The 24,356-nt window shown below is 50.1% G+C and overlaps 1 protein-coding gene across 2 annotated transcripts in view; it reads left to right on the forward strand.

Moving 5' to 3' along the window:
- LOC119976777 (transmembrane 4 L6 family member 4-like) overlaps window positions 1-24,356 on the forward strand; it is a 33,902-nt gene that overhangs the window by 4,933 nt on the left and 4,613 nt on the right. The window contains exons 2-4 of one of the 2 annotated variants that reach the window (XM_038817545.1): window positions 7,569-8,420; window positions 19,099-19,235; window positions 19,502-19,682. In XM_038817545.1, the coding sequence (XP_038673473.1) occupies window positions 7,569-8,420; window positions 19,099-19,235; window positions 19,502-19,682 (1,170 nt within the window). The remainder of the gene's footprint in view (window positions 1-7,568; window positions 8,421-19,098; window positions 19,236-19,501; window positions 19,683-24,356) is intronic. The other variant, XM_038817546.1, reaches the window with a different exon arrangement.

The raw sequence follows: 24,356 nt of genomic DNA on the forward strand, positions 1-24,356 counted from the left end.
CAGGGAAGGGGGACTGACCAGGGAAGGGAGACTGACCAGGGATGGGGGACTTCCCTGACTGACCAGGGATGGGAGACTGACCAGGGAAGGGGGACTGACCAGGGAAGGGAGACTGACCAGGGAAGGGGGACTTCCCTGACTGACCAGGGATGGGCGACAGACCAGGGAAGGGAGACTGACCAGGGAAGGGGGACTGACCAGGGATGGGCGACTGACCAGGGAAGGGAGACTGACCAGGGAAGGGGGACTGACCAGGGAAGGGAGACTGACCAGGGAAGGGGGACTTCCCTGACTGACCAGGGATGGGCGACAGACCAGGGAAGGGAGACTGACCAGGGAAGGGGGACTGACCAGGGATGGGCGACTGACCAGGGATGGGGGCTGACCAGGGAAGGGACACTGACCAGGGATGGGCGACTGACCAGGGAAGGGGGACTGACCAGGGAAGGGAGACTGACCAGGGATGGGCGACTGACCAGGGATGGGGGACTGACCAGGGAAGGGGGGCTGACCAGGGACGGGATACTGACCAGGGATGGGCGACTGACCAGGGAAAGGACACTGACCAGGGAAGGGAGACTGACCAGGGATGGAAGACTGACCAGGGATGGGAGACTGACCAGGGATGGGAGACTGACCAGGGATGGGAGACTGACCAGGGACGGGATACTGACCAGGGAAGGGGGACTGACCAGGGATGGGCGACTGACCAGGGATGGGCGACTGACCAGGGACGGGATACTGACCAGGGAAGGGGGACTGACCAGGAAAGGAAGACTGACCAGGGATGGGATACTGACCAGGGAAGGGGGACTGACCAGGGATGGGCGACTGACCAGGGAAGGGAGACTGACCAGGGATGGGCGACTGACCAGGGAAGGGGGACTGACCAGGGAAGGGAGACTGACCAGGGAAGGGGGACTGACCAGGGAAGGGGGACTGACCAGGGATGGGATACTGACCAGGGATGGACGACTGACCAGGGAAGGGAGATTGACCAGGGATGGGCGACTGACCAGGGAAGGGGGACTGACCAGGGAAGGGGGACTGACCAGGGACGGGATACTGACCAGGGATGGGCGACTGACCAGGGATGGGCGACTGACCAGGGACGGGATACTGACCAGGGAAGGGGGACTGACCAGGAAAGGAAGACTGACCAGGGATGGGATACTGACCAGGGAAGGGGGACTGACCAGGGATGGGCGACTGACCAGGGAAGGGAGACTGACCAGGGATGGGCGACTGACCAGGGAAGGGGGACTGACCAGGGAAGGGAGACTGACCAGGGAAGGGGGACTGACCAGGGAAGGGGGACTGACCAGGGATGGGATACTGACCAGGGATGGACGACTGACCAGGGAAGGGAGATTGACCAGGGATGGGCGACTGACCAGGGAAGGGGGACTGACCAGGGAAGGGGGACTGACCAGGGACGGGATACTGACCAGGGATGGGCGACTGACCAGGGAAGGGGGACTGACCAGGGACGGGATACTGACCAGGGATGGGTGACTGACCAGGGAAGGGAGACTGACCAGGGATGGGTGACTGACCAGGGATGGGGGACTGACCAGGGAAGGGAGACTGACCAGGGAAGGGGGGCTGACCAGGGATGGGGGACTGACCAGGGATGGGGGACTGACCAGGGATGGACGACTGACCAGGGATGGGGGACTGACCAGGGAAGGGAGACTGACCAGGGATGGGTGACTGACCAGGGATGGGGGACTGACCAGGGAAGGGAGACTGACCAGGGATGGGCGACTGACCAGGGAAGGGAGACTGACCAGGGATGGGCGACTGACCAGGGATGGGGGACTGACCAGGGAAGGGAGACTGACCAGGGATGGGCGACTGACCAGGGAAGGGAGACTGACCAGGGATGGGCGACTGACCAGGGACGGGATACTGACCAGGGAAGGGGGACTGACCAGGGATGGGCGACTGACCAGGGATGGGTGACTGACCAGGGAAGGGAGACTGACCAGGGATGGGATACTGACCAGGGATGGGCGACTGACCAGGGACGGGGTACTGACCAGGGAAGGGGGACTGACCAGGGAAGGGACACTGACCAGGGAAGGGGGACTGACCAGGGATGGGCGACTGACCAGGGATGGGAGACTGACCAGGGAAGGGGGACTGACCAGGGAAGGGGGACTGACCAGGGAAGGGAGACTGACCAGGGATGGGAGACTGACCAGGGAAGGGGGACTGACCAGGGATGGGCGACAGACCAGGGATGGGAGACTGACCAGGGAAGGGGGACTGACCAGGGAAGGGGGACTGACCAGGGAAGTATTGAAATAGACAAAGCTGGAGGTGACAAAATTTGGATGAGGGTTTCAGCAGTAGATGAATGATATTTTGAGGTAGAAGTAGGTAAACTTTGCAGTCGATGGAAAATAGGGTCGAATGTTCAGCTTCAGAAGTGGACAATGATGGTGACACTACCATAAATGGCTTGCCCAAGTTGATTGTAACGGTGACAGGGAGGAATAGGCAATCAGATGAATAATCTCAAATCCTTTGACAATATCTTGCCGGAGACTGCCTTGTAACAGCCTTGAAGGACGTCTCAGAACAGTGTACATGGGAACGCATAACAATGGGACCTGAGTCGGCTAATTAGTTCTTTCAAGCCTGTTTCACTGTTCAATTAGATCATGACTGAACGGTCGCCCTAATCAGGAGAACGTAACACCCTTGTCTAACAAAAAACTATTTACCCACCTGCTCTCTCTGCCTTTGTATCTGCTGGAGGACATTCACAGCTTGGGAAGTTTAGGGGAATACAAAGAAAATAGCAGGATTAATATTTCATAAGAAATGTTTTATACAATAATGCGGTCAAAATTATTTAACTTGTTGATTCACCACAACTGTCCTGTCTTCATAACAATGTTTAACTTTACATTCGGATTCACTAATTGGTGAGAGTTAAGCTGTTATGAGAGACTTCTCCCATAAATTCAAAATCCTACCCAGTTTCAAATGATACATTTAGAGAATAAGCTCTCATTGTGCACAGTTAAAAGGGAGCTGAGTTAATGGATTATTTTTGCAAGCAGTTATGTTGGTCCTACTGAGCGACACTGCAAGTATGAAGGTGTTTGTGCATCCCTGATATTGTTCACACCAACATTGTTGGTTGGGCCTAACCTGCCAAGGCCCTGAGTTCTAGAATTCCTTCCTGAAGCCATCTCCCTCCTTCCTTGAAATCCTCTAAATCTTTGACAAAGCTTTTGGTCACCTGTCCTAATATCTTCTCCGTGGCTCCCTGTCCGATTTCTGTTCAGCCATGTTCCCTCGAAGATCCTCTGCCATTCGGCTATGTTAAATGTGCTGTATAAATGCACATTGTTGTTGTACAGATCAACAAGTCATTGTCAACACTGTCTTAATTCCAGGTGGCCTTGGGAAATTTGTTAAAGTGCTGAAGCACAATCGCTTCTTGGCCTTTTGGCTAAGATCAGCGTGAGGTCAGGTGTAATGCCTGGATCTGGTATGTCTCCCTTGTGGGGACCATGAACTGGATTCAATTTGAATTGGTTTTTGGAGCAGGCAAGAAGCTGGATTAGGGGTTGGCCCCTGTCCACACTCTGAGCCCTGGCTTTGTAACTCTGATGAAGTAATAAAGAGAAAGTACCGAATCACATTCTTATCCATCATGGGTAATTGTTGTTCAGGACCTCATTTGTCCACACGCCCAGTGTTACATCACGCTTTCTTGCTTTTTGTTAGGATTATCCTGTGAGAAACATTCAAATTAATTTTATACTAATTCAATATCATTTTACTTCTAACCTGATATATTTTTCTCTGGTTAGTTTCAATGAGGGATGTGTTACTTGAAAGAACTAATGTTCTCCTCACGGCACAGTGAGAGCAGATATGGGTACAAAGTCATGCAGGACATTTAATGTCGGGTTTGTGCTGGTTTAGCCCATCTCAGGCATTGAGATTTCCTGCTGTAGGGAAGGGGAAAGTCTCCTATTATACATCAGAAATCATTCACTCCTGCTAGAGAGTGCGTACGTATATAGACATTGGGTAGCGGTAGTAGCTGGTGTCATTGCACTGTCACTCCGCTGACAACAATTAAACATGAAAAATGGCCAATGAGGTAGCAGAGGGAAAGAGAAGCTGCAGGAATTATACCTCAGTAAGAGTTAGGGATTGAAATTGATCATCATCGCTTCCACAAAATGGTTCCATACACTGTACCTTATTTTCTATTCAATGGAAGTCAGTGGTATAGAAGATACGGCACAGAGTAATGTGGCCGACAATTTGTAATGAACCCCCTTTGTGCCACTGGCAAAGAACAGTTTAATTCCCAGGGCCTTCAGGAAAGGTGGAAAGATGGGGACTAGAAAATTCAGACTATTATTTTTAAATGTCCTTATACCTGCTTAAGAACATTTAATAGTCTAGGGTGGGCTTGGTTCATTGTTAACAATTTACAAATATAATGGTGATTATATTTTCCTCTTCCAAGTTATCGAATAAGAACATTTTATAAATTAAGAATAGAAGAATGGGGGACTATGAAGTTTAACTCATCATGTCCCTTTTCATAGTTCAGTGAATATCAGACATTTTAATTTCACCACACTTGTTAACCATGCCTTCAACTACCCAGGCTCTAAACTATGAAATTACCTTCCTCAATATTTCTTCCTCTCTTCCTACCTCTTTTTCCTTCAACACATTCAGTGAAGAGTACCTCTTTGACCAAACCTTTAGTCCAGGGGTGGGAAAACTACGGCCCGCGGGCCGCCAAAGGTCTTTATGCGGCCCACCAAGTCATTAAAAAAAAAAAATGTTAAAAATTTTTCTTTTTTTAAATTTAAATTTTTTTTAAGGTTAATGGGGGGGGGGCTGTTGGGTTACTTACTGGTATAGGGTGGATACGTTGACTTGAGTAGGGTGATCATTGCTCGGCACAACGTCGAGGGCCGAAGGGCCTGTTCTGTGCTGTACTGTTCTATGTTCTATATGAGGCGCCGAGAATCATAACCGGGTGAAGTAATTATTTTACTTAATATACTATGCGGCCCTTTAAAATTGTGAATTTCTGAATGTGGCCCTTGCACGGAAAAGTTTGCCCACCCCTGCTTTAGTCATTGGCCCTAATATCTCCTGTCTCTCGATGTCAAATTGTGTCTGGTCACATTCTAGTGGAGAGCATTGAGTTGTCTGATTATGTTAAACTTACTGTACGTTGTAAGTTGTTAGTAGTAGGAGGTTTCATATTGAGTTAGAACAAAAGCAAAGAAGATAGAATCACAGAATTGTTACAGAATGAGGCCATTTGGCCCTTCACATCTGCACCAGCTCTCTGAATGAACACCTCACCTATTGCCGTTCCCCTGCCTTCTCCCGGTAACCATGGAATTCTTGCTTTTTATATAACCGTCTAATTCCTTTTGGAAGCCTCGATTGAACCTGCCTTCACCACTCTCTCAGGCAATACATTCCAAACTCCACCCACTTGCTGTGTAAAAATGTTTCTCCTCATCTGACTCCTCCTTCTTCTACTAATTATTTCAAATCTATGCCCTCTCATTCACAAATGTTCACTAAGTGGGAACAGTTACTCCTATTTGCTCTCGACCGAACACTCTTGATTTTGTTTCTTTTATAAATTTGGAGTACACAATTATTTTTTTCCAATTAAGGGGCAATTTCGTGTGGCCAATCCACCCAACTACTGCGCCACCCCCCTCTTGATTTTGAATACCTCTATTAATTCTCCTTAGAAACTTATTTTCTCCAAGAAAAACAGTCCTTACTTCTCCAATCTATGTTCATAACCGAAGTTCCTCATCCATGGAACCACTTGTGAATCTTTTCTGCATCCCCTCCAATGCCTTCCCAGAACTAGATGCAATATTCTAGCTGAGGATAAACTAGTGACTTGTACAAATTCAACGGGCAGCACGGTAGCATGGTGGTTAGCATCAATGCTTCACAGCTCCAGGGTCCCAGGTTCGATTCCCGGCTGGGTCACTGTCTGTGCGGAGTCTGCACGTCCTCCCCGTGTGTGCGTGGGTTTCCTCCGGGTGCTCCGGTTTCCTCCCACAGTCCAAAGATGTGCGGGTTAGGTGGATTGCCCTTAGTGTCCTAAAAGATAAGGTTAGTGGGGGTTGTTGGGTTGCTGGTGTGGGGTGGATACGTGGGCTGGAATGGGGTGGTCATTGCTCGGCACAGCGTCGAGGGCCGAGGGGCCTGTTCTGTGCTGTACTGTTCTAATAATTGCCTTGCTGTAATATTCCATGTCCCTATTAATAAAGCCCATGATACTGTATGCTTGGGCAGCATGGTGGCACAGTGGTTAGCATTGTTGCCTACGGCGCTGAGGACCCGGGTTCGAATCCCGGCCCTGGGTCACTGTCCGTGTGGAGTTTGCACATTCTCCCCGTGTCTGCATGGGTTTCACCCCCACAACCCAAAAAGATGTGCAGGGTAGGTGGATTGACCACACTAAATTTTGCCTTAATTGGAAAAAATAATTGGGTACTCTAAATTTATTTCAAAAAAGATACTGTATACTTTATTAACTTCTCTCCAGACCAGTCCTGCTGCTTTCAATGCAGGTCCCTCAGCTCTTGCACTCCCTTTCATGTTATACCCTGAACTTTATATTGTTCCTCCATGTTCATCCCACCAAAATGAGTGACTTCATATTCCTCTACATTGAACTTCATCTGCCACCTGTCTGCACATCTCACCAACTTGTCCATGAGCTTTTGAAGTTCTACACTGTCCTTCACTGAGTTCACAATGCTTCCAAGTGTGGTACCATCTACAAATTCCGAAATCGTGTGAAGGATACCAAGGTCCAGTTCATTGTTATATACCAGGAAAGGCAATGGTCGCTAAGCCGACCTCTGGGGAATTTCACTACAAACCTTCCCCCAAAAGATCCACTAGCCACGACTCTAATTCCTCTCACTCAGTCAAATCTGTATCCATGTTGCTACTGTTCCCCTTGTTCCATGAGCCATAACTTTACTCATAAGTCTGTTGTGCGACACTGTATCAAAGGTCTTTTGGAAGTCCATGTGCGTCACATCAACAACATTGCCCTCAATAACCCTCTCCAATACCTCGTCAAAAAACTTCAGCAAGTTAGTTGAACTTTGATTTTCTCTTCAGAAATCGCTGCTGGTATTCCTTTAATTAACCCTTTGTCCATGTGACTTAATGTTTTTCCATAATTATTGTCTCTAAGAGTTTCCCTGCCACTGAAGTTAAACTGACTGGCCTGTAATTGCTGGGTTTATCTTTCAGTTGATAATTATAATTTATCTTAACCATAGGAAGGAGATTGCTCTGGTGTTGCTCTGGTGAACAGCCAGGTGAGGGGCTTCATTGGTAAAGACCTTTGGCGCCAGCCACTCACCCTCCTTACACCTTCAGCAATGAATTGTGTTTAGCAAAAGGAGGGTAAATTCTTCAAGTTCTCAGCAATAAACTACAAAGAAAAGAGTGGAGATGAATAATTGATAATGTGTAATGTAATGCAATGTTATTGTCTCTTTTTTTTACACCAATAGATGATCTTCCCTGCATGGGTATTCTTGGAATTTTGGGATACAAATGATTGCACGGACTGCTGTGACTCCTGCCAATGCCCACCACTGTGCTGCCAATCCTGCCAATGCCAGCAATGCCCCGAATGTTTCTCCTGCGGTCCTTGCCCAACCTGCGACTGTCCATACTGCCGGGAATGCCAGACGTGTGAACCTTGCCCCGCCTGCGACTGCAGACCCTGCCGTGACTGCCCTCCATGCCAAGCCTGTGCCAACTGCGAGTGCCCGCGTTGCCGCGATTGCCAGATATGCAAACCCTGCACCACCTGCGAGTGCCCGAAATGCCGTGCCTGCGAGCAGTGCACGCCCTGCGAGTCCTGCGATTGCAAGCGCCTCTGTGAATGCCCGCCGTGCAAACCCTGTGAGACCTGTAACTGCCAAAACTGCCGCGAGTGCCCAACCTGCAGACGCTGCCCCGCCTGTGAATGCAAACGGTGCAACTGCTGTCCCGACTGTAAATGCAGACCCTGCTGTGAATGCCCACCCTGCAGCTGCTCTCCTGACTGTAAATGCCCACCCTGCAGCTGCCCTCCCGACTGTAAATGCCCACCCTGCTGTAAATGCCCACCCTGCAGCTGCCCTCCCGCCTGTAAATGCCCACCCTGCAGCTGCCCTCCCGCCTGTAAATGCCCACCCTGCAGCTGCCCACCCTGCTGTGAATGCCCACCCTGCAGCTGCTGCCCCAACTGCGATTGCAAGACCTGCTGTGAGAACTTTTGGAAATGCTCACTCCTGTGTCAGTGCCTGGGTGCTGTTGGTGAAGCCTGTAAATGCCCAGAATCCTGTAGGTGCAAACCATGTATCAGAAATTTTCCGGTAAGGAAGACAAGCAGAAAGTTTTATATTGCAATTGTTTAATGATAATTTGTATTTATTTCCATCCATCTTTATTATTATCTGCTGAGATTGTGGGGAATTGACTGAGACTTTGACCCCTTCCAGTAGAATCTGTCAATGGATATTAAGATGTGCACTTGGAAGCCGATATTCAATTTTCCCTTCCTCCCTGTGGAGAAGCATTTAGCTCTCCCCCTCACCATCATACAGTTGAGGCTGAGGGGATCTATGAGTTTCAGTACATCATCTTGGGGTTTCTATGGACCACGTTGATGTCCCTCTGGGTCTATTTCTGGTAATCATAGAACCAAACACTAACCATATAAGTTATGGCGCAAAGGTACCATTTGAACCATCGTCCCGATGTCCACATTTTGCTGTAGTTATAACACACTCCATTGCCTCAATCCCACCATATCCTTTCCTCAAATGTTAAATTACTCTTCTCTTCAAAGGTACATGGCCTCTACTACTCCCAGAGGCAAAAGCATTCCATGAGGTACCACGTCACAGAATCGCAGTGATGGGCGACCTAGGTTAGTGAGTGGGCCGCATGAGTGACTCTCCTTCATCTCAGTGGGCCGCAAAACTGATATCAGGCTTTTACACTAACCACAACACCATGAATAAGATCAAATACATGTAATGCACGCCAAATATTTCATAATGAGTTGTAGAAAATGCTTAATCATTCATATATTGGGGCAGCATGTGGCGCAGTGGTTAGCATTGGGACTACGGCGCCGAGCATCTGGGTTCGAATCCCGGCCCTGGGTCACTGTCTGTGTGGAGTTTGCGTGGGTTTCACCCCCACAACCCAAAGATGTGCAGGTTAGGCGGATTGACCATGTTAAAGTGCCCCTTAATTGGAAAAAAAAATAATTGGGTATTCTAAATTTATTACACGGCTCTCACAATTCAGTCAGCGTGCACCTCATTTCCTGTGCCCTTGCTTTTTGTGTGTCATACTTCAGTCATACTGGTAGGAAAAAAACTAGACTGACGGAAATCAGCGGAATGTGGCAACCCTTTGCATGGGTAACGGTCAACAAAATGTCTCGTGGGCCGCACTCAGAGCCCAGCTGGGTCCCCTCAGGCTATAGGTTGCCCACCACTGGACATTTTCCTAATGCCCTGTCGACTCTAACGTGTGACAATTTTTAATTGGAGATCGTTTGTCACAAATTCCCAGCCAGAGAAAATTTTAATTTTTTAATTTTACATAAATTTAGAGAACCCAATTCATTTTTTTCCAATTAAGGGGCAATTCAACGTGGCCAATCCACCCACCCTGCACATCTGTGGGTTGTGGGGGCAAAACCCACGCAAACATGGGGAGAATGTGCAAACTCCACACGGACAGTGACCCAGAGCCGAGATCGAATCTGGGACCTCGGCGCCGTGAGGCAGCAGTGCTATCCAGTGCTGCCCTCCAGCCTGAGAAAATAACCTATCCCTATTCACCTTATCAACGTCCTTTGAATTTTAACAAATCCTACTTATTCTCCTCTTAACCTTCTCTGCTCCTGTGGAAATAATTCTAATTGAAGTCTGTCGATACAAGCAGATTTTAGGCCTGGAATCAGCTGAGTGAAATCTTTAATGTTCTCTGTATAAGGGAATGCTCAAAATTGGAAAAATTGCTCAAACTGTGGCCTTGCAAAGTAATTATCATATCATAACTTTTTACACAGTGCCCCATTCAGGAAATACAAATTTCCTTTGTCCTTTTTGTGAATTACATATTTGCACACCCACCTATTCATATGTATTCACATCCTTCAGCAACTTTACTCACACCTCTCCACATTAAATTGTGTCCGCTACCTCTTTAATTATCTTGTTGACCTTTTTTTATGTCCTCCTGAAGTTATTTAAAGTTCTCCTGGCTATTTGCCATTTTTGTCATTCACACAAGGACATAGAAATTTGGAGCAGGAATTAAACCATTCAGCCCCTCAAGCCAACTCCGCTAGTCAATGAGGTCATGGTTGATCTGATGTGACCTTTAGTCCACTTTCCTCCCTGACCCCAGTAAAGCTTGACTTACTTGCCAATGAAAAATCTGTCTAACTCAGCCTTGAGTATATTCAAAGATCACATCTAATTTGTCTAAACATCAGTGAGTATAGGCCCAACCTGCTCAACCTTTCCTCATCTGGCAACCTCTTCATGCCACGAATCAGCCTTGTGCATCTTCTCAAAACTGCTTCCAACATCGGTAAGTCCCTCCTTAAGAAAGGTGGTTTAGTGGCATTGTCACTGGGGTAGTAATCCAGAAACCCAGGGTGAAGACCAAGAAATAAGTCACAGAAAAGACTGATAGGTACGGGAGTTGGTTTCCAAAGATCTTGGTGAGCGTTCTGAATGAGGGATCTTTACCCAGAATTGTACTGTGAAAATATTTGCTGCAGAGATCAAGCAAAGCAAGAAAAGAGATCCAAACTCATAAGGGGAGTGGTGAGAAAGGCAAAGAGAGAGATGCACAAGGGACGGGGGTATAATAATATGGTGGTTCTGCTGCTGGACTCATGGTCCGGATGCCTGAGGTAATGATTCAGAGATACAAGTCAAATCTCCACTGTAGCAACAAGTGAATTTAAATTCAATTACTGGATTACCGTTAAATCACCATCTGGTTCACTAATGTCCTTTAGAGAAGGATATTTGTCATCCTTACCTAGTCTGTCTCGAGCAAACAGCCACTCTTAACTGAAGTGGCCTCGAAGGTATTCAGTGCTATTCTAGACGGTGACTCGTCAGCACTTTCTCAAGGGATGGCCATAAATATTGGCTTTGCTGGCAAAAGAAGCATAGAACTGTAGAACCACTGTGGGTCGGAGAATCGCCGGGGGGGGACGGGGACGGCATGAATCCCGCCCCGCCGCTCCGACGCCGGCTGCCGAATTCTCCGGCGCCGGATTTTGGGCAGGGTCGGGGATTGCGCCGCACCGGTCGGGGGCCGTTGGCAGCGGCCTCCCCGGCAACTCTCCACTCGGGGAAACAAGTGACAATGTCGACCATGTCTCGGCCCCTCACAGTTAGGTGGACCTCAATCCAGTCACCCCTCAGCCACCTCTGTTGTAAAGAGAACAGCCCATGCTCTGTGAATGAACAGAAATGATGAACTGAAAAGAGCGCATTGAATATACCTTAAGTAGAAGGATTGACCACTCAGCCCTCAATTGCGTTATGGCTGCTCTGCATTCTAAACATGGACCTGTTTTGGTTCCAATAACCTTGCTGAACAAAAGTCTATCTACCCAGTTTAACAATTTCTTTTTTTTAATACTAAATTTAGAGTACCCAATTATTTTTTTCCAATTAAGGGGAAATTTAGTGTGGGCAATCCACCTAACCTGCGCATCTTTGGGTTTTGGGGGTGAAACCCACGCAGACGCAGGGAGAATGTGCAAACTCTACAGGGACAGTGACCTGGGCCCGATTTCGAACCTGGGTATTCAGCGCCGTGAGGCAGCAGTGATAACCACTGCGCCACCGTGCCGTCCTGGCTTCACCCTTGAATGACCCGTCTCTAGTTTTAACCTCATAAAATGTTTACCTTTGCTGTAACCAAGTGATGGTAAAGGCTGAGACAAACAGAAATAGAGCATTAGAAATGCTGCACCAACGAAAGGTGTGATAAGATAAAAAAAACAAATCGGAAAATTGTGTTAAAAGTGCGGAAATATTATGAAAGAGTCACCTCCAAGTTCTCATGACAAGCCGCTTGCCTAGTGGTTTCAGTCAACTTCATTCTGTGACTCCTTGCCCCCTTCACTTATTTTATTCATGGCAATGCCTCTACCAATTAGAGTCCATTTGCCAATCAATCAACACTCTATTTTCATGCAACACAAAGTTGAGGGCGGGTTTCTCCGTCCCGCCGCGCCAGATTTCTGGTTCAGCACGCCATCGGGATTCTCCGTTTCGCTGGCTGGTCAATGGGGTTTCCCATTGTATGACATCTCCACACCCTCGGAAACCTGTGAGCTGCAGGCAAAACGGAACATCTTGACGGCGGAGAATTCAGCCCGTTGTTTCCCTGGACACTGGTATTCTTGTGATCGTCCTGATGAGTGTATGATGAAAAGCTTCGACAAAATTTTTTTTTTCAGCGATACTCACCGTGCTACCATATGGCCATTTATTTCTTCTTTTATTAATTCATGGAAAGGCCAGCATTCATTGTCCATCCCTAATAGCCCTTGAGAATTTGGTGTTGAGTCACCAAGTATCATGTTTGACCATTTCAGAGGACAGTTAAGGGCCAACCTCCTTGCTGTGGGTCTGGAGTCACATGAAGACCAGGTCAGGTAAGGATGGCAGATTTCCTTCCCTGCAGGATGAACCAGATGGGCTTTGCAACCGCCCATTGGTTTCATGGTCTTTATGGGCGGAATCTTCTATTTTGAAGTCAAGGTTTGATGGTGGACGTGGAGTCAGAATGATTTCTGCAGGGGGTGGTGGGGAGGGCTGGGGGGGTACACCAGCTGACCATGTGTAATCTTGTGCAGCTCAGCTTATTGCCTGCACCTCCATGCCGAGCACAGCGAATCTCATGATGGTGGCGGGCAGGCATTCGCCGTCCCTGCCCTTACCTCATGGAGTCCAAGGTCCGGGCGCCATCTTGAAAGGGCAGCGGGATGGCTCTTCCCTGACTCCAGGTCAGGACCTCCTGATTCTGCCACAGTCTGGATGTTCCAGGAAAGAAAGCAGCATGTGGGCCCTCGGTCCAGCGAAGGCTCCCTGGAGATTCTCTTCCTGGAAATCCAGGAAGGCAAGTGGTGATTTCCCAGGAATAGCAGGGGGAAGGCCTCCTATCTGACCTGGTGGCTAGGAAGGCGGTCACAGCAGAGGTCTGCACCCATGGGGCCCAGCATAGAAGGGCGGGATTCTGCTGGAATCGGCGGGGCGGGCACTCCGGCGTGAAGTAGTTGCGTGAACCACTCCGCGTCAGGCCGCCCCAAAGGTGCGGAATCCTCCGCACCTTCAGGGGCTAGGCCGGCGCCGGAGTGGTTTGTGCCCCACCGGCGGGTGCGGAAGGGGCTTGGCGCCATGCCAACCGGTCTTGAAAGGCCTCCTGCCGGCCGGCGTGAGTTGGCGCATGCGCGGGAGCGCCAGCATTTGCTGGCGTCATCCCAGTGAACACGCAGGGGGGGGTTCATCTCCGTGTCGGCCATCGCAGAGGACCCCAGCGGCCGTCGCAGAAGAATAGAGTGCCCCCACAGCACAGGCCTGTCCGTGGATTGGTGGGCCCCGATCGCTGGCTAGGCCACCATGGGGGCACCTCCCGGGGCCAGATCCGCCCGCGCCCCCCCCCCCCCCCCCCCCCCGAGGACCCCGGGGGCCGCCCGTGCAGCCAGGCCTCGCCGGCAAATACCTGGTGTAATATACGCCAGCGGGACTGGCCGAAAATGGGCAGCCACTCGGCACATCGCGGGCCGGAGAATCGCCGGGGCGAGGGGGGGGGGCTGCCTGCGGCCGCTGACCGGCGCGGCGCAATTCCCTCCCCACCAAATCCCCGGCGGCGGAGAACATGGCAGCCGGGGGGGGCGGGATTCATGCCGTCCCCCCCGACGATTCTCCAACCCGGCAGGGGTCGGAGAATCCCGCCCCAGACGTCCAACAGCATCGCAAGAGGATGACTGATCTGCTGCACTCCAGGAGGGTCCATCTGCACCTGAGCTGGATCCAAATCTCAAAACCTCACCTTTAGGAGGCCTATTATCTGTTCAATCACAGACCTGGCAAAGACATGTGCATCATTGTAGCACTTCTCAGAAGCACCCTGCAGATGATTAACTAGCATCAACAGCCATGTTTCATTTGTTTGCAATCCCTGCAATCACTGAGATCCTTCAAAAGGCTGTGGCACCAGGAAATGGGTCAGAATGTAGGCATTGTGTGGGTTTGCTGGGAATCGAGCAAAACATACAGGACTTTATCATCTGGGATCACAAATCAGCTACACATTCAAAGGATGGCATCCTTTTCTATTGATCGATGTTACTGACTGCTGCCTGGGAGCTCTCAGGGCCACACGTGTACAGTCAATTGCACCTTGCACTTGGAGGGAACCTGAGATTGCTACAAATCCAAACACCCTTTCAGCCTGCCTTTCAGGATCCAGACGGAATTGATCAAATTGGTGTGCTGTCCTAAACAGGGCATCTGTCACCTTCCATAGGCACTTGTGTGTCACTATCTGGGAGACGGTGCACAGTTCCCTCGGGATCCCCAGATATAACCTATGTCACAGGAACAGGGTTCCCTCCAAGTCTTTACGCCCACAGGCCATCATGGAGAGGTTGGCAGAAGTGAGCAACCACATTCAGGACATTCAAATGCTCCCCTGGCATCGTCTTTAACTCATCTGTAGATAACTCCAGCGCCGGCAATAGATTCAAGGTCGGGCCATTGCTAGCTGTTGACACAGACACTGTTTGCCAGCATCCTGACCTTCTAAAGGCCTTGCTGCCTCTAGCTACACAGGCCCTTGCTCCTCCTGGCCTTGTGCCAACCTGTAACTAACCCTCCTTCTCCTCCTGTGGGTGAGAACCGGTACAAAGACAGGGTTGTCCAGAGCCTGCACCATCTACATCTCAGTGGATCTGTGAACAAATTAAATAATACATCTAGTGAGCATATATTTTACAGGTTTGCCTCCATCTCAGAACCACCAAGCCAGAGCCAAATCCTGTGCCTGGCCTTTGTCTAGACATGGTGCCCCCACCCTTTCCAGATGAAGGACATCTCCAAGGACCAGAAATGGATGTTTCTCTCATCGAAGACTGCACATGGAGACATTGCTCCTTGACCAGGGTGATGAGAGCCATGTGTGGGTAACCTTCAAGAGTCTATCGAGAGGCCATTCCCTTGGCACCATAGAAAGACTAACCACATGGGCTCTGGCAAGTCGTGATCATTCATCCAGGAGGATGGAGGTCTCATTTTATTTGGCCAATTATGCTGACCATTCCTCCACCCATCTGAAAAGACACTTCTCCCACTTCAAGGTATCGCAATTTTAAATCAATTTTCATGCCTTGTTGTTACCGGACCAATGGTGTGTGTCAGTTCTAAGACTTGCTTCACCACCTTCTAGCATCTCCCTGTCACCCACCAACCTCCCCCCCCCCCCCCCCCCCCCCCATCATCCTGGACCCACCCAGTATTCCTCTCCCCTCTGTCACCTTTGAACTTCCCCCGTTACCCTGACCCCTATCACGATCCACTTCCACATGTCTTCTCTTCCCTCAGTGCCGACGCGTGTACCGTTCCCATGGCCATCCTGACCCCTCCATTATCCTAGTCACCTGTGGAGCCTGCTTCTGTGAGCCCCCCCCCCCCCCCCACCAAATATTCAGCTATCTGACTATCATCCTGGACCTGCCATCCGACCACATCCAACTAGCCCCTCTGCCTGTGAATATTCCCTCCTTTGTCCAGCATCTTCAGTTCAACAACCAGGACCCAACATTGCTGACAACACGGACCCCACCATCCAGGGTCATCTCTCTCCAACCAAACATGCCCACAATCTCCTCACCTCATCCAGCCACAGGGCTCCCAGACCCAACAATTGAGGGGGGGGGGGGGGGGGGGGGGACGAGCGGGGGTTGGTTCACGGAAGCCTCAACAAGGTTGGGGGAGTGAGGGGGAGGCGATAAGGCTGGGGGGGCCTGGAAGGGGGAGTGCTGAAAGGCAGAGTGGGGCGGAGACTGGAGCTGCTGACCACAATGGCCCTTCCCTCTATCCCATGATGGGATTAAACACCTGTCTTTGATGGAAAAAATAAAAGATTTTCATTTATATAGCAACTTTCACAGCCACACAATATCTCAATGAGTTACTTTTGAAGCAAAATCGCTCTTGTAATGTATATTTTTTAAAGGGCAATTTAGCTTGGCCAATGGGCATCTTTTTGGGTTGTGGGGGTGAGTCCGCACAGACATGCGGGGAATGTGCAAACTCCACATGGGAATTGACCCGGGATTGGGATAGAACCTGGGTCCTCAGCTAACCACTGCGCCACCAAGGTGCCCCCACTGTTGTAATGTAATGCAGAAGCCAATGTGTTCACAGCAAGGTCCCACAATCAGCAAGGTAATAATGAGACAAGAAGCATTTTTTGTGATGTTGATTGAGCTATAAATATTGATCAGAGAACATAATAAGAACATAAGAACTAGGAGCAGGAGTCGGCCATCTGGCCCTTCGAGCCTGCTCCGCCATTCAATGAGATCATGGCTGATCTTTTGTGGACTCAGCTCCACTTTGCCACCTGAACGCTATAACCCTTTATTTCTTTCTTCTTCAAAAAACTATCTATCTTTATCTTGAAAACGTTGAATGAAGGAGCCTCAACTGCTTCACTGGGCAAGGAATTCCATAGATTCACAACCCTTTGAGTGAAGAAATTCCTCCTAAACTGAGTCCTAAATCTACTTCCCCTTATTTTGAGGCAATGCCCCCTAGTTCTGCTTTCACCCGCCAGTGAAAACAACTTGCCCGCATCTATCCTATCTAGTCCCTTCATAATTTATATGGTTCTATAAGATCCCCCCCACCCCCCCACCCCCCCTGCATCCTTCTAAATTCCAACGAGTACAGTCCTAGTCTACTCAACCTCTCCTCGTAACCCAACCCCCTCAACTCTGGGATTAACCTAGTGAATCTCCTCTGCGCACCCTCCTGCGCCAATACGTCCTTTCTCAGGTAAGGAGACCATCAATACTCCAGGTGTGGCCTCACTAACACCTTATACAGTTGCAGCATAACATCCCTAGTCTTAAACTCCATCCCTCTAGCAATGAAGGACAAAACCCCTTTCGCCTTCTTAATCAACTGTTGCACCTGCAAACCAACTTTTTGCGACTCATGCACTAGCACACCCAGGTCTCTCTGCACAGCAGCATGTTTTAGTATTTTATCATTTAGATAATAATCCCTTTTGCTGTTATTCCTACCGAAATGGATAACCTCACATTTGTCAACATTGTATTCCATCTGCCATACCCTAGCCCATTCACTTAACCTATCCAAATCCCTCTGCAGACTTCCAGTATCCTCTGCACTTTTTGCTTTACCACTCATCTTAGTGTCGTCTGCAACTTTGGACACATTGTACTTGGTCCCTGACTCCAAATCTGGGTCCAACACTGATCCCTGAGGGACACCACTAGCTCTTGATTGCCAACCAGAGAAACACCCATTAATCCCCACCCTTCGCTTTCTATTAACTAACCAATCCTCTATCCATGCTACTACTTTTCCCAGCAGCACGGTAGCACAAGTGGATAGCACTGTGGCTTCACAGCGCCAGGGTCCGAGGTTCGATTCCCAGCTGGGTCACGTCTGTGCGGAGTCTGCACGTTCTCCCCGTGTGTGCGTGGGTTTCCTCCGGGTGCTCCGGTTTCCTCCCACAGTTCAAATGCGTGCAGGTTAGGTGGATTGGCCATGCTAAATTGCCCTACGTGTCAAAATAGGTTCGGAGGGGTTATTGGGTTACGGGGATATGGTGGAAGTGAGGGCTTAAGTGGGTCGGTGCAGACTCAATGGGTCGAATGGCCTCCTTCTGCACTGTATGTTCGATGTTAACTCCCCTGCTCACCTTTAAGTCATGGGCGTGATTCAGCAACCCTATTGCGCCTGGCACGGGTGAATCATGTGAGAGCCCCAAATCGGGCTGCATGCTGGGCGCCAAGCCAATCGCGAGCCACCCGACTCACTCCGCCTGGAGCACCCAGGCTCAACAGCTGCGCCTGTGAGACCTCAAACATGGACCAGGCGTAATGGCAACTCGAGGGGTCTCACAGGGCTTTAGAGATCCCCGGGTGATCAGGGAGAGGGCAGGATGGTAGCCTGACACACGTGCTGCACCTGGGCATCTTGGCACCTTGGCACTACCAGCCTAGCAACCTGGTAGTGCCACCCAGGGCCCAGGTGCTAGGTGGGCACTGCCAGGGATTGGGCCGGGGGAGGGGGGTTTGCCAATTGGAGGGGAGATGAGGGGCGGTTTCACTGGGGCCTCGACAAGGTTGGGGAAGTGAGGGGGTGTGATAAAGCGGGGGGGGGGGGGGGGGGGAGATCGGGGCTACTGGTCCTACTGTTCCTGCTGGCGAGATCAACTCACCAGCAGGAAATAAGTGCGGCGTCGGGTCTCCCCGCGGCCAAACAAAAGGGCAAAATGCCGTTGAATAACGGGGTGTCTGTCAGTGCTGCAGTCGTGACAAACACCCCCACTAAATGTGCCAAAAGTGGACTTGAACATTTGTCCGCTGAATCGCGTCCCATGTCTTAGAAGATTTTCAGTCCACTTGGAAGAGAAGAGAGGACCCTGGTTTAACGTCTCCTCCAAAAGTCAGCGCTTCGGAACGTGCAGCTTTCCCTCGGCACCACAGAAGAGTGTTCGCCTGGATTTTTGTGGCCTGGATTGGACTTAACCCCATAACCTTCAAACTCATTGATGCGAGCACGACCAACTCATTTCGGTCTCTGACTTACGGGTCCAGTGACATATCCACACCGTCCTTGTTTGCTTCTCTACCCATGAAATTTTCCTTTTAAGCGCATTTCCAGTGAGCATGTTAACTACATTTGTTTCATTCCACGCTTAGAGGTTAAATTTGTTTTCTTTCCTGTCTCGTTCTAGCTCTGCACATTAATTTTCACTGTGCTTGGAGTGATTGGATCTGCATATGGTTTCATTGTGTCATCTGTAGCGTTAGATGTTGGTCCATTATGCCGTGTGACACAGTTGGGAGAGTGGAGACATCCATTTTACAAGGGGTAAGAGCTCTGCTTCAGGTTAGGTTTGTGGTAAACGAGTAACTTGGCTCCAATTGAGAATGAATGCATGAGATTTGATTTACAAAAGCCATCATAACGTAACATTATAAGTTTCCATTATCCGAGTTTTGAATGGTAAATCTTCAGGATTGGGAATTATTGCTGAATTTCCTTTTTCAAAAATGTTCTTTTGACCAGCGTATTTTAACCGTCGTGGCGTCTTTATGTATAGATTTGCTACCTTATTCAATTTGTTTCTTTGACAGGAATTACCTGAGTGATCCCAATTTATGGATCAAGTGTCTGGAGCCTGAAAATGTGATCCCTTGGCATGTCAGGTTATTCTCCATCTTGCTGGTGACCAGTGCCGTTCAGTTCATTATTTGTGTCGCCCTACTGGTCAACATCCTGTTTGGAATGTTCTGCAGAGATTGTAACTGTTTCAAGGTATCCAGCGCATGTTCTAACTCTCTTTAAAAGTGTATCTGAACATGCCTTAATGGCGTTAAGACTCGCGTATTGACCATGGGCTTAGAGTAACGATTCAGGCTTGAACCTGTGGCAGATCAGATATAATTGGCGGGAAGGCGGGGGGCGGCGTGAATCCCGCCCCTGCCGGCTGCCGAATTCTCCAGCGCCGGAGATTTGGCAGGGGCGGGAATCACGCTGCGCCGGTCGGCGGCCGCTAGCAGCGGCCCCCCCGGCGATTCTCCGGTCCCGCCGGCGTAAAATACACCAGGTATTTGCTGGCGGGAACTGGCTGCGCGGGCAGCCTCAGGGGTCCTCGGGGGGGCGCGGGGGGATTAGGCCCCGGGAGGTGCCCCCACAGTGGCCTGGCCCGCGATCGGGGGCCACTGATCCGCGGGCGGGCTTGTGCCGTAGGGGCACTCTATTCTTCCACACCGGCAGCTGTACCAGTCTGCCATGGCCGGTGCAGAGACGAACCCCTCTGCGCTTGCACTGCGATAACGCCAGCGCACGCTGGCGCTCCCACGCATGCGCCAACTCGTGCCGGCCGGCGGAGGCCCTTCGGCACCGGTTGGCGTGGCGCGAAGCCCCTTCCCCGCCGGTCAGCGCGACGCAAACCACTCTGGGGCCGGCCTAGCCCCTGACGTGCGGAGGATTCCGCACCTTTGGGGCGGCCCGACGCCAGAGTGGTTCACGCCACTCCTCGACGCTGGGGCCCCTCGCCCCACTGGGTAGAGGAGAATCCCGCCTAATATCATTTGTGGTAAATCACTGAGCAATGGCACGAAGCAGATTAGTTTCTATTTATACCTGTGGACATAAGAATTGCTCAATGTTCTGCACTGTCACACTTTAACCGTGGCTACCCTGCTTAGCGGGCGGGTGAGAGACTTTCCCAAGGTTAATGCCCCTGGAGCTTAGCTGTGTTTTTAAATACATACATCTATATTCTTGGGATATGTGGCACTGTTATATTTATTGTCCATCCTCATCTGCTCTGAGAAAGCATGATGGTCCTTTTTTTTTGCTTGAAGTGTTGCAGTCCTGTCATGATAGCCCTCCACTGAGGAAATGCCAGGGTATTGGCCCAACCTTTCTTTGTTTGTTCTTTATTAACATCATTTAAGAGGCATCTGAATGCGAACACGAATAGGGAGGAAATGGAGGGATACGGACCGAGTAAGGACAGAAGGTTTCGTTTTTAGTTAGGGCATCATGAACAGCATAGGCTTGGAGGGCCGAATGGCCTGTTCCTGTGCTGTGCCTTTCTTTGTTCTTTGTTCTTTGTTTACTCACGATGAAGAAACAGTGATCTACGTCTGAGTCAGGAGATTGTGTGATTTGCAGCTCACTCCTATTCTGTTTCATTTCTGGCCTCTTGCACATCTTGTCATATTCTCTTTGCTCCTCCATTGTTAGTCATACCTTCAGTTTCCCAGACACTAAACTCTGGAAGGGCTCCTCAAGCCCCTTTTAAGATAATTCTTCTTTTTTTAAAAATAATTTTTATTGAAAAATGTTGTATTTATACAACAACAAACAGTAATGAAAATAGCAACGGTCTCTAACAATAACAGTCATAACACCCCAGAACCGTAACAGCTCGTACACCGAACCCTCCCCACCCCCCCAAACCCCAATGACCAACAGAATAAATTAACAACAAATTAAGTTAACAAATTAAATTGAATAACCGTAGAACAAATAGATAACACTCCCCCTCTCCTCCCCCCCCCCCCCGGGTTGCTGCTGCTATTGACCCATTTCCCTATCTCTGAGCCAGAAAGTCCAAGAAAGGCTGCCACAGTTTATAGAACCCTTGTACTGACCCTCTCAGGGCGAATTTGACCCTTTCCAATTTTATAAATCCCGCCATGTCACTGATCCAGGTCTCCACACTCGGAGGTCTCGCATCCTTCCACTGCAGCAAGATCCTCCGCCGGGCTACTAGGGACGCAAAGGCCAGGACACCGGCCTCTTTCGCCTCCTGCACTCCCGGCTCTACCCCAACCCCAAATATCGCGAGTCCCCACCCCGGTTTGACCCTGGATCCAACCACCCTCGACACCATCCTCGCTACCCCCTTCCAAAATTCCTCCAGTGCCGGGCATGCCCAGAACATATGGGCATGGTTCGCTGGACTCCCCGAACACCTGACACACCTATCTTCGCCCCCAAAGAACCTACTCATCCGAGTCCCGGACATGTGAGCCCGATGCAGCACCTTAAATTGAATGAGACTAAGCCTCGCACATGAAGAGGAAGAGTTAACCCTCTCCAAGGCATCCGCCCAAGTCCCGTCCTCGATCTGCTCCCCGAATTCCCCTTCCCACTTAGCCTTCAGCTCCTCCACTGACGCCTCCTCCCCCTCCAGCATTACCTTATAAATGTCAGACACCTTCCCATCCCCGACCCACACCCCCGAAAGCACCCTGTCCCTTGCCCCCTGCGAGGGCAGCAAAGGAAATCCCTCCACCTGCCGCCTAGCAAACGCCTTTACCTGCAAGTACCTGAACGTGTTCCCTGGGGGGAGCCCGAACTTCTCTTCCAATTCCCCCAGGCTCGCAAACCTCCCGCCCATAAACAGGTCCCCCAACTTCCTAATGCCCACCCTGTACCACCCCCTAAATCCCCCGTCGATGTTACCCGGGACGAACCGATGATTTCCCCTTAATGGAGCCTCCACCAAGCCATCCACTTCCCCTCTGTGCCGCCTCCACTGCCCCCATATTTTTAGGGTCGCCGCCACCACCGGGCTAGTGGTATACCTCGTTGGAGGGAGCGGCAACGGCGCCATTACCAGGGCCCCCAGGTTCGTGCCTCCACAGGACTCCATCTCCATCCTTTTCCATGCTGCCCCCCCCTCATCACCCATTTACACACCATTGACACATTGGCCGCCCAATAATAACTAGAAAGGTTGGGCAGCGCCAGCCACCCCCCCCCCCCCCCCCCCCCCCCCTCACCCCCCATCTCTACCTCGCTCCAGAAAGACCCTCTTCACTCTCGGAGTCCCACGCGCCCACACAAAGCTCAAAATGCTACTAGTCACCCTCCTGAAAAGGCCCTGGTGATGAAGATGAGCAGGCACTGAAACAGGAACAAGAACCTTGGGAGCACCGTCATTTTGACGGACTGCACCCTCCCCGCCAACGACAGTGGCAGCATATCCCACCTTTTCAATTCCTCCTCCATCTGCTCCACAAGCCTGGTGAAATTGAGCTTGTGAAGAGTCCCCCAGCTCCTGGCCACCTGCACCCCCAGATACCTGAAACTCTTCTCGGCCCTCTTAAATGGGAGCCTTCCAATTCCCTCCTCTTGGTCCCCCGGGTGCACCACAAACACCTCACTCTTGCCCAGATTCAGTTTAGATACATACTTCTTAAAACCAATCTCTTTGGCCCATCCTGTTTGGTCACTTAACTTGGTATCTCCCTATTGAGCTCAGTGTTGTATTTGCCTTCATTACTGATAGAACCATCAATTCACCAGACACGTGTTTATGATGTGAACCTAGGCTTTAATCGACTTACTTCAGAGCCAGCCTGTTACCTGTCGATGAACTCGTAGTGACCCAGGCTGACTCTGGACATGGGTATTTATACAACTGCACTAGGGGGAGGAGTTGTGGGCAGAGCCAAGGGTGGCGCCCAGTACAAGTTCCTGAGTGCTCCCAGTGCTACTTCCCCCAGTGGTAGGATAGCGCTACTGCGCTTACAAAGACAGTGTGAATTAACATATATACATCTATATTACATTCACCACAATTACACTAACATTTGCCCATAAATCCTCTATGGGATCTTGTCATGATCCATTTTGGCCTCGACATTAGACCTGGGAGAGGTGTAAACAGGGCAAGCAACTGTGCATTTCATTAACTGATCAGATTGAAGAATGCTCAAGGAGACTTGCAGATTCCAAAATAGGAAGTGTTAGTAAATTCAACACCAAATCATGTACAGAAAGGGACAGGGAAAGATGCGAGTAAGAGAGAGTGAGAAAAAAGATATAGAAAGATAAAGTAAAAAGTAATTATTTATTTTTTTAAATCTCAGACAATGACTAAATTCCTTTTTTTAAATGTTTTTATTAAGGCATTTATATATACATATATATATATATATCATACACACCCAAACCAAAAAGAAGACAAACAGGAAATCACATAACAAATAAATAACTAACACCCCAGTCCATTTATTCTTTGTATAGCTCTGACACTCCGGCGTCACCAACCCCTGTTTTCGACACCACCTTGACCTATAACCCTGGTCAGGTCAGGAAAGGATGGCACCTATTTCCTCACATAATTTCTCACCAGTAAGTACCGGAACCCATTCCCGCTGAGTCGCTCATATTCCTCTGCCAGTCCCTAGAAGCTCGGGAAGGTGGCCCCCACAATAGGTCTCCCTGCCGCTCAAACCCCACCCGTCGGAACTCCCAGAATCCCGCATCCAGCCAGCCACAGAACAAGCCTGTGATTCCCGTAAATCGGAGCCCAAACCGAGGCACCTTCCAGCCTCGGGTGCTGCCGTCACTGTCCCCACACCCTCAGGGCCACCACCATTACCGGACTTGTGGAATGCCTGGCCGGCGAGAACGGCAGAGGCACCATCAACAATGCCCCTAAACTAGAGTCCTTACAAGAGG

Source organism: Scyliorhinus canicula, chromosome 13 (genome assembly GCF_902713615.1).
Source record: "Scyliorhinus canicula chromosome 13, sScyCan1.1, whole genome shotgun sequence".
In the NCBI taxonomy this organism is placed as follows: domain Eukaryota; kingdom Metazoa; phylum Chordata; class Chondrichthyes; order Carcharhiniformes; family Scyliorhinidae; genus Scyliorhinus; species Scyliorhinus canicula.